The sequence below is a fragment of the Odontesthes bonariensis genome, chromosome 19 (assembly GCF_027942865.1).
Source record: "Odontesthes bonariensis isolate fOdoBon6 chromosome 19, fOdoBon6.hap1, whole genome shotgun sequence".
NCBI lineage: Eukaryota > Metazoa > Chordata > Actinopteri > Atheriniformes > Atherinopsidae > Odontesthes > Odontesthes bonariensis.
This window is the reverse complement of record NC_134524.1, coordinates 5,767,099-5,777,775: the sequence shown is the minus strand read 5'-3', so window position 1 is coordinate 5,777,775 and position 10,677 is coordinate 5,767,099. Positions and strand designations below refer to the sequence as shown.

The 10,677-nt window shown below is 40.7% G+C and overlaps 1 protein-coding gene and 1 long non-coding RNA gene across 2 annotated transcripts; both read right to left on the bottom strand.

Moving 5' to 3' along the window:
- Positions 1 to 926: 926 nt before the first annotated feature.
- On the bottom strand, positions 927 to 2,829 carry LOC142369263 (uncharacterized). The gene is made up of 4 exons (XR_012767557.1): positions 2,683 to 2,829; positions 2,381 to 2,431; positions 2,216 to 2,280; positions 927 to 2,112 (listed from the first exon to the last, which is right to left on the bottom strand). It is a non-coding gene; the product is annotated as an uncharacterized LOC142369263 (long non-coding RNA).
- Positions 2,830 to 3,714: 885 nt separating this feature from the next.
- Positions 3,715 to 9,293, bottom strand: LOC142369509 (Fc receptor-like protein 5). The gene is made up of 8 exons (XM_075451853.1): positions 9,263 to 9,293; positions 8,434 to 8,691; positions 7,805 to 8,083; positions 6,993 to 7,253; positions 5,573 to 5,845; positions 4,758 to 5,021; positions 4,373 to 4,675; positions 3,715 to 4,127 (listed from the first exon to the last, which is right to left on the bottom strand). The coding sequence occupies exons 1-8, from the start codon at positions 9,291 to 9,293 to the stop codon at positions 3,844 to 3,846; spliced, it is 1,953 nt and encodes a 650-aa protein (XP_075307968.1). The 3' UTR covers positions 3,715 to 3,843.
- Positions 9,294 to 10,677: the final 1,384 nt, after the last annotated feature.

Genomic DNA, 10,677 nt, shown 5'->3' with positions numbered 1-10,677 from the left:
CACTGAACAGGTACCTCCACCCTTTGCACCCTCTACACCCTTTCAACCCGTCACACCTCAGGCCTACACGCAACCACCATACACACCACGTGCAGGAGGACAAAGCCAGCCTCGACCTTACCGAGGGTACAGGAGAGGCACAGCCGTAAGACGAAGATCCTCGGGGGCATGTTGGGCCTGCGGCGAGTTGGGACATTTTGCTGACAGATGTCCGCGAGCATCAGGAAACCAGAAGTTGCGGCAGGACCGTGGCCAGTCCCCGCGGGGTGGATCAAGTGGCCTGGCAGGCCCATGGGTGAGTCCAAACTTTGGTTATTAGGGGTGCCCACAGAGTCCTAGAGGGGAGGGTCAGTTTCCAGTCGTAATGGTGGGAGCTGATGAAGAACCGATGCTGCAGGTTCTAATCGAGGATGAGCCAACTACAATGTTGGTGGACACTGGAGCCACCTACACTTGTGTAAGTCAACATTATGCCACACACCTCCCCATGTCAAATAAATTTATTGAGACAATAGGATTCTCGGGAATTAAGCAGCTAGTACAAATGACCGCCCCCGTGCATATCTCCACAGGGGAAAATGAAATCAGGATGCCAATCGGGGTATCACATCAGACTCCCCTTAACTTGTTGGGGAGGGATGCCCTATGCAAACTAAAAATTAAGATTTGGTGTTCACCGCAAGGCATAATCTTGGATAAAAGAGGTCTGGAGTCTCCAGAGTCGACACAGGCAGACACAGCAAGTGTAGATGGGCATGGTACACGTTAAATGACAGATCCAAACTATATCTGGATGAGTTTTGAAATGACACCCAGCACCATGCATGCAGACACTCTGGCAGCTCAGTATGGATTTCAGAATGTCTAATATGTCACTGTTACAACCCAGCTTGTGTCCTGCAAGATTAAAAAGAGACTGACCACAGTTCAAAGAAATAAGAGCTTTATTTTCTTCCAAAAGAAGTGAAAAAAAGTTCACATCAAGGTGGGAGATTAAAGAACAAGAAACACATTTACAGGTGCAGCCATTTAAAAAAATAGGACAATTAAACCAATGAACTTTCTAAAGACTCCGACACTGCCAGGTCTGAAAAATGTGATCCAATCACAGTCTGACCGAAGAAGCTAAATAATCACAAAAGACACACATTCATTAACACAAAGATATAATGTTATCTCAATACTATTAATTCTAATTTAACTTAAACATAAGAGTTAAAGGAACACGTCTCTGCGTATGTGGTCAGATTTAACAGATGCACCTGATGAAGTGGCGGCTTAATTTAAGGAGCTCTGCTGCCAGAGCACGAGTGCAGTTCATCATCTGTGCTGCTCTTCTTCGGCTGATGATTTCCTCTCATGGACCTGACACTAAATCACAACAAACAGCTGGAACACAGACACAGTTATGTGTCAGGGTCTATCTGACATCCTGACTCATCAGCAAACATTTGTGGGATCAAACTCATTTCTGATATTGAAATTGCTTCACAAAGTCTAATCTGGGAAATTATTCATATTAATGTCGTGAAAAGAAACGAGGACTTCAAACAAATGCACATTTTTAGCTCATATTAATTGAATCTAAGTGCACATAAAACAGAGAATTCTCTGAAGGAAACAGATGTACAATATAACTATAATATAAAAAGATTTAAACAAATGAAACGTCCTGAGCGTTTTCTTCGAAGGAGAGCATCAACTAAATGCTTCTTTAGTTCCCATCAAAATATCCTCTATTGTACCCAGTGTCAAATCAAATCATATTTATTTATATAGCACATTTCATGTACAAAACAATTCAAAGTGCTTTACATAAAATAAAAGCATTGCAGCAGGGAGTGGAAGAAGCATTAAAATACATTAAAGAATATAAAGAGAAACAAATAAAATCATTTAAATTGAATTTAAAGCGTCTGATAATGTGGTTGAGTCATAGGTGGAAATGATGAAGGTGACACAAACACAGTTTTTTGGGTGATGGTGGGTCCCCCAGCGTATTTATCAGCAGATAAATAGTTCTCACTGAGGTTTCATAGCTGCGGTTGAATCTGGATTCACATTATAGTAGTCAGAGCCGTCCTCTTCTATCCTCCTGATCATCATGTTCTCCTGTTAACATGCACATGTGGAAATATGGAGAAGCACACGCCCTCTGTTTTATCTGTGCAGGTTATTGATGAGAATGATCACTTTTCATAGATTGTGTACTCACTCCTCCCGCTCTGATCGTTGGGCTGATCACAGATGCAACATCATCGTAATCACCTTCCTGCTGACCTGAAACAATAACGTCATCATTGACTTTAACTTTGATCACAATTATTTTAGAAGAGAAACTTCCAGCAGCTGAGTGTTATAGTCAAAGTTTAAACTGTACCATCTGCAGAGGCTTCACCTCCTCTGACTGTTTCATAGACACAAAGATCTCCTGCAGGTCAGAAAAAGTCACAACACAGTTAAACGAGCCGCCTCATGTGTGTGAAACTGATTTAAACTTAAAGATTTCTTCAGAGCATTTCTTTCTTTATCGCGTGTTAATGTCCTGGTTTGATTTAACTCGACGGTGTTAAAGCTGCAGCAGAGAGAATACGTCATCCTGGAGAACTGGATGTTATGGATGAAGATATTCTGTCATCGTGCGATTAGAAACTGAGTTTCAGAGGAAGCTGAAAGACTGACCATGGAGGAGAGAGGAGTAAACCTGCTGCTGGGTCTCATCCTGGTCGACCGTCTGCTCTGTAGCAGAACCTTTTTCACAAAGAATAAAAAGCTGGTTTTGTGTTGTACGTTGTTGTACTGCTGTTCCAGTTTATGTCCTCATGAGGCATCGATGTCCTTCAGTAATGAAAGAATGAAACATCTGATACCAGAAGAAAAAGCTCTCACCTTTGGATCGTCTGCAGCGACACAGCAGGAGCAGGAGAGCGATGAATATGAGTCCAATAATTGGTCCAACGACCATCAGCACAGGAAACAAAGAGCCTTCAGGTCTGGATACAGCTTCAATAAAAAAAAAAAAAAGTTAAAAAATGAACTAAACTTATTTCTATAAAGCTTTTCAGACAATTATTCCTGGAAAATGGACTTCAAGATTTAATCAAAAGCAGAAATGTAACGATTAGCTTGTTATTCTCAAACAGAAAATAGTTTTAAAAGCATCAAATAATTGAACTCTACTCAACTTTAACTGAGATCCAGCTCTGTGGTGAAACCTCCCCTGAGTGTCCACACTTGTAGAAACCTTCATCTGACTGTGACACTGCAGAGATGTTCAGCTCCCCTCTGCTGTCACTTTGAAGAAGTGTGTCATTGTGATAGAAAAACACATTGGAAAGTGTATTTTGTCCTCTGCGTCTGCAGCTCAGACTGACAGAACCTCCCTCAGTTACAGGATGGACGGGGCTCACCAGGATAACTCCAGAATTATTACCTGTAAAACAGTCAGAGGACATTAGGTTTCTGTCAGAGATCAGCTGGTGCAGACATTTAGACAAAGCTGACTCACACAGTTGAATTGGCTGAAATTTGATCTCGTGCATCTACAAACCGTATGTGTGTTACCAGCTTTTAACAAAGATATAACACTGTCTACAGTGTCATAAATCACAAAGTAGTTGTTCTGAATCGTGAAAGGTGACATTAAAACTTCAAGCTCTCCTGTAAAGTAAGACAACAGCAAACCAAATTGTTTTCCAGTGAACCTTAAGAGCAAACTACGCAGCAGGATCAAGAGACAAATGCTCACCGAGAAAGTTCATGTTGTATGGATATGACATGCTCAGGTACAGTTAATGATGTGATGCTTAAATACAAGACAAAGTGAAAGAAAAAGAACATTTATCATAACGTACTCGGCACAGTTATGTTGACTGCGTTGCTGAACTCTCCTGATCCAGACTCACACCAGAACACATTATTACCAGACCAGAGATACTCTATGTTACATGAGGATCCAGTCATTGTCCCCCATACTGACTCAGAGCAGTGTGACAGGAATCCTGTTTCTGTAATCCTCCTCACTCTCCACTCAGCAGATTTTCCTTCACAGTTCAGTGACACAGGATCACCTGTGAAGTGTTGAACTCTGTCAGGACTCACTGTGAGAGACGCTGCTGGATGAAGATCTGAAAAACATGTGATGAGATTTCACCAAAGCAGAGAGAAACATAACCAATGCTTCATTACAGATATTCATTTGGTTTATTTTGTTCTTCATCTGAACATCAGCGCACACATTTCAACAAGCTGATCTGCCTGACCACAACACAAAGTGTGTTTTAACTGTCTGTTAGTGCAACTGATACAGTAAGTGATTTATTCACAGTGAAAGCATCCCTTCTGCTCACTGAGAGGACAGAAACAAACTGACCTGCAGACCAGACAATCTCTGGGCGACTGTAATCAATGTAATACACTGGGTCTCCTCTCCCAGCTCTACACACATATCCTGCTGTGTGTGTCTGTCCATGAATGATGTAGGAACCATGTTCAGTCCCGTTGTTGCTATCAGGCAGCAGCTCATAGCTGTAAGAGCTTTCAGACGGATCAGGAACAGCTTTATACCAGTAGAACCTCCATCCTGCAGACGGATGTTCAACCTGACAGCTCAGAGTTACTGAGGCTCCAGGACTCAGCCATGATGGAGACACAGTGAGGACAGACCAGGGTTTATCTGATGGAGAGAGACAGAACAGATAGAAAAGAAGTCTGTAACCCTGGATTAAAAAGCTGTAACTTTAACATTTTTAACTTACCTGATACAGTTACAGTGATGACATCACTCCACTGTGTTAGAAAAAGCTGGTCCCTTCTGCCCCGGCAGCTGTATCTTCCACTGTCAGTAACTCTGCTGATCCTGTATTCACTGGATGTTGGAGGTATATTTAACCCGGTTCGTCTCCATTCATACATCCACTGAGTTCCTCCACCTCCCTGGATCTCACATCTGGCAGTGACGGTCTCACCGCTGTATATCTGAGCCCAGCTGGGCTGCAGGATCACTGTGGCCTTAATGGAAACTGCTCACATAAAAATATTCAGTTAGAAGACCAACACACACAGAAAACCAACAGAAATATGCTTTGATTCTATTTCCTGTTATTTGACACTGTTCATCTATGTATTTATTTAATAAATCTTTGTAAACATTTAAATTACTGTAGTTTGTTTGCTTTTTGGAGCAACATTTCTCAGTATTTACTGACTTACTGATCAGTTATTTCTACAGTTTTTATCTCCATCCTGTTCAGTGCTTTTTCATGATGTTTAACAGCAGCACAAAGAGCATAAAGTTCAAGTGTTGAAGTGTTTCAATTCTAAAACTGATGAACAAGAAGAGATTAAGGAAATCCAGATGTAATAAATGAGAGAAGAAGATTCTGCCACTCTTGTGTTGAATCTGAACAAAACATGAAGAGTCTCAAACATCAGAGGTATCAGTAGGAGTTACTGTCATATAATCATTGTTTCATTCATGTTCTTGTTGTTGTTGGGACCAAAATGCTCTTTTCTACATGACTGAGAAACAGATGAAAACTTCTTTTATTTCAGAACAAATGAATAAACTCACGAGTTTCCTCAATGGTGACATCACTGCTGACTTCTGAGTAGAAACCTGGTTCTCCTCCTCTTCCTCCTCTGCAGTGGTACAGACCTCCCTGTGACACTGTGAGGTCTTTATATCCATTGTTTCTTATGGGCTGAGCTGCAGAATAGGCTGACCCACCTCTGAACCAGTCAAACCTCCATCCATCAGAGCGGTGCACAGAGCAGGTCAGTGTCACACTGCCCCCTGCTGGTATGGTTCTTCTCTCTGCTGTCAGTGTGGCTCTGGGTTTACTTGCTGTTGAGTTCAGAGGAAAGAGAGAACAAGTGATTCAGCTGATTCAGTTTGTTACAATATTCACATTTTAAACATTCACAGACTCATTTAACCACATCCATCCAATAGAAATGATAAAAATATCAAACCTTCTCACTACGAAACCACAAATTATTTCTCATTTATTCTTCACTAACTGAAAGAAAAAGGAGTTGAACACAAATATAAATTGAAATGATTTCGTCCTCTCAGTTCATGTCCATCAGATGTTACAGTTCACTGTGAGCTGTCTCCTCTTCTCTGGAACAAATCAGTTCATCACTGAGCTTCCTGGCAGCAGCTGGATCAGTGTTGGGTGGAGAAATGTTTCCTGTTATCTTCCTTAAACAGAACAAACTCAGAGAGGGAAGAAACAGATGATGATAACTATTGTTGCTGCAACAAAACCGATTATATTTCTGTCTGTAAAGGAAAAGAAAAGCTAAATGCAGACGTGACTGAATCTGAATCAGGCTCACATTCAGCTGAAGCTGATGCTGAATATGCAGAAAATCAATGACAGCATTTAAAGAACTGATTCATCTTCCAGTCAGAGAAAGGAGACGGCTTCTTCATCAAGCTTCAGCTGTGCTGCTTCAGAAGTGGAGACGGCTGCTTTACAGAAACTCTGCATCCAACCTGCACAATCATGTCCAAGTCAGCTGCAGAAGCTGAATTTCAGCTTTGTGTGAGGCAGCAGCAGCAGCTGTGTTGATGATGCTCACAGGCTTTTGTGTGCGTGCTTTGATAAGCTGTGCAGCTCTTGTCTGGTTACAGATCTTTGGATGCTGGTTTATGAGCTGCAGCTCTGTGTTGTCTTGCTTCAGCAACATCTGTTTATCCTGATGTTTGAAGTAAAAGCACTTTTACTTGGGTAAAGCTTTCCAGTGCTCTTTCTGTCCCTCATAAAATAATGAAAAGGACATTTTTTATGATTATCACTCCATTTGGATAAGAGACAGTCAGTTAAAATGCTGCTTTTCACTTCTTTTATCATCAAAGTAAAAACGTAACGGTTTCACTTTAATGCCATGAAGGTAGCGATGCTATTAGAGGAAGAAGTGTTTCTTGCTTTTGATGAATCTCACACATACACAGTGTTCACGTGGATGAAAGATGTCCAACTTACCTGATACAGTTACAGTGATGACATCACTCCACTGTGTTAGAAAAAGCTGGTCCCTTCTGCCCCGGCAGCTGTATCTTCCACTGTCAGGAACTCTGATCCTGTATTCACTGGATGTTGGAGGTATATTTAACCCGGTTCGTCTCCATTCATACATCCACTGAGTTCCTCCACCTCCCTGGATCTCACATCTGGCAGTGACGGTCTCACCGCTGTATATCTGAGCCCAGCTGGGCTGCAGGATCACTGTGGCCTTAATGGAAACTGCTCACATAAAAATATTCAGTTAGAAGACCAACACACACAGAAAACCAACAGAAATATGCTTTGATTCTATTTCCTGTTATTTGACACTGTTCATCTATGTATTTATTTCATAAATCTTCATAAACATTTAAATAACTGTAGTTTGTTTGCTTTTTGGAGCAACATTTCTCAGTATTTACTGACTTACTGATCAGTTATTTCTACAGTTTTTATTTCCATCCTGTTCAGTGCTTTTTCATGATGTTTAACAGCAGCACAAAGAGCAGAAAGTTCAAGTGTTGAAGTGTTTCAATTCTAAAACTGATGAACAAGAAGAGATTAAGGAAATCCAGATGTAATAAATGAGAGAAGAAGATTCTGCCACTCTTGTGTTGAATCTGAACAAAACATGAAGAGTCTCAAACATCAGAGGTATCAGTAGGAGTTACTGTCATATAATCATTGTTTCATTCATGTTCTTTTTGTTGTTGGGACCAAAATGCTCTTTTCTACATGACTGAGAAACAGATGAAAACTTCTTTTATTTCAGAACAAATGAATAAACTCACGAGTTTCCTCAATGGTGACTTTCCTGCTGACTTCTGAGTAGAAACCTGGTTCTCCTCCTCCTCTTCCTCCTCTTCCTCCTCTGCAGTGGTACAGACCTCCCTGTGACACTGTGATGACTTCATTGTTTGTTCCGGGCTGAGCTGCAGAATAGGCTGACCCACCTCTGAACCAGTCAAACCTCCATCCATCAGAGCGGTGCACAGAGCAGGTCAGTGTCACACTGCCCCCTGCTGGTATGGTTCTTCTCTCTGCTGTCAGTGTGGCTCTGGGTTTACTTGCTGTTGAGTTCAGATTTTTTTAAATTAATTAATCAGAATGTGACTTGATTCAGTTTGTTTAAATATTACTAACAGACTGAAATATTTCTGGTTAACAATAAAAACAAATATACACAAATAAAAGCTTCAGTTCTTTTAGCCTCATCCACTTATTTCCCTCAAATGTTCCACTTCCCTGCGTGCTGTCTCCTCTTTCTGTTCTCAAACTAAAATAAATCAGTTCATCACTGAGCTTCCTGGCAGCAGCTGGATCAGTGTTGGACGGAGAAATGTTTCCTTCGTCATTTCTAAATCAGTGAAACACATAAAAACATGATATTTCATGATGAATTGTGGACAGTTTAACTCACGTGACCCTTTCAGAGTGAAGCCTTCGCTCCATTCTGTTAAGAGATAGCCTCTTCTGGCCCTACAGCTGTATTCTCTGCTGTTGGACTCTGCGATGATCCTGTATTCACTGGATGTTGGAGCATTTGTGTTGGTTGGTCTCCATTCATATTCCCACCCTCTGTAATCAGCTCCCTGGATCTCACATCTGAGGCTGACGGTCTCACCGCTGTATATCTGAGCCCAGCTGGGCTGCAGGATCACTGTGATTCTGTCGGAAACTGTTGACACCAAAAACACAGTTAGGACACAAAGAAAAGAGGTGAGAAATAACACAGAAGCACAGGACTGTTTTCAGCTTTAGTTGCTCTGCTTTATGGTAAATTATTAAAACAACTGTGATATGTTTACAATGAGGGAACTCATCAGGTGTTTAGAGCTTGAAGTGTGTGACTCCAGTACTTTAAATGACATTTTAACATAACCGCAGGCTGATTTTAGAATTAAACATCTGCAAAGTTTCTGGAGCTTCAGTTTACACACCTCAAAGTCACAATGAAACAAGAACAGATGTAACAATGTGGAATTAAATTAAAGCTGTTTTCCCTCCAACAGAGTTCATCATAAGAAAGTTTCACAGCTGAATGATCTTTAACCTTTTATCCACTGGCTGTGGATGGAACCTTGTTCTTCTTACACACCAAACTAAAACTTGTTCTTCTTCATGTAGATGAGGTCAAATCCTGGGATTGAATTATTCATTTGATAGTTTTTAATAATGTGTTCAAAATGGATATTCTCCTGTTCTCAGATTCCATGATGTTTTATTCCAAATTAAATTTCTAAACTCACCAGTTTGGTAAATGATGACGGCGTCACTCATAGATGTGACTAAGTTAGTCTCTCTTTTAATCCCTCTGCAGACGTATTTTCCTCCCTCTGAGACACTGAAAACTCCATCAATGTCATTAACTTGTATGGTCTGATCTTCAGATGAGGTACGTCTCCAGAGGTCATAACTGAGTCCTGCAGGATCCTTCACAGAACAGGTCAGTTTCACACTGCCCCCTGCTGGTATGATGTTTCTGTCTGCTGTCAGAGTGGGTTTGATTTTAAGTTCTGTAAGTTAGAAAAAACACATGATGTGAATCATCTCTTAAACCTTTCACAGACATCAGCTCAGAACTAAACTAAACACCAGTGAAGACTTTGGATCACATGTCAGAAAGCTCTCTGATCTGATCAGTAACATCAAAACACCAAATCAGGGAACAGTCTTTGGATGAATTTGTTCATCCTTCCAGAAAACTCCACAGATTTATAGTTTATTTCTCATAAGTCATTTCAGCTGAATATGAGGGCCTTGTACACATTTAAAGTGAAACATTTCTAATTCAGAATTCTTCATTTCTAACTTTGGCAGCTCTGACAGGTGACACCGAAAACCTTCAGCTGCACTCAATGCTGCTCTGTTTATTGTAAATTTAACTCATTTTTGTTCAATTATTCAAAGAAAAAGGTCATATTTATCCCATTAGAGTCACAATAACACCCATCCATTTTCTATAGCTGCTCAGAAACCAACAACCGTGCACGCTCACGCTCACTCGCAGGGTTAATTGAGAACATGCATGTTTTTGGATGATGGCAGGAAGCCAGAGTACCCAGCTGGGGTTCACACCAGGAACCCTCTTGCTGCGAGGCGACGGTGCTAACCACCACACCACGTGTGTCCTCACAAAGATCACAGACTCTGCAACTCATACACATTTATTCATTTTTTAATCTAATGAAATTAACAGAGTGAAAAATGCCACAAATCTATCTGTACAAAGATAAACGAGAGGATAATTAGTAGATAAATACGATACTGAATATAGATGTGAGACCAAAGCAGAGAGGGAAGTTAGTCTGACCTTCAGCATATCCATCGATGGGTGTTCTGAGCACTACAATAAAGATTAAAACTGGGTTAGATGTGTTAACCTGACAGAGAATCTAAAATTAATCAGATGAAAAACACTCTAGGCCAACAACAGAAGAACAAAAAGGAATTAGAAATAGAAAATATGAAAGAAATTACGTTTAAAACTAAAACTGAATCATAAATGAAACGATCCACATGTAAGTTGCATTCTGCTCCTCTAAACTAAAGCAACAGTTTTTCATAGAATCATGTCTGCTCTCCTCAATCTCTCACAGAAACACAATGAAGCAAAGACTCACTGTAATTCTCACTGTTTAGAAACATTTTCTCTGATCTGCCA

Coding starts and splice junctions, on each gene's coding strand:
- LOC142369509 (XM_075451853.1), bottom strand. CDS start 9,293: ATGAGTGACGCCGTCATCATTTACCAAACTG. Junction 8,084..8,433: donor CTTCACTCTGAAAGGGTCAC/GTGAGTTAAACT, acceptor TGAACTCAACAG/CAAGTAAACCCAGAGCCACA. Junction 4,676..4,757: donor CATCACTGTAACTGTATCAG/GTAAGTTAAAAA, acceptor TCTCTCCATCAG/ATAAACCCTGGTCTGTCCTC.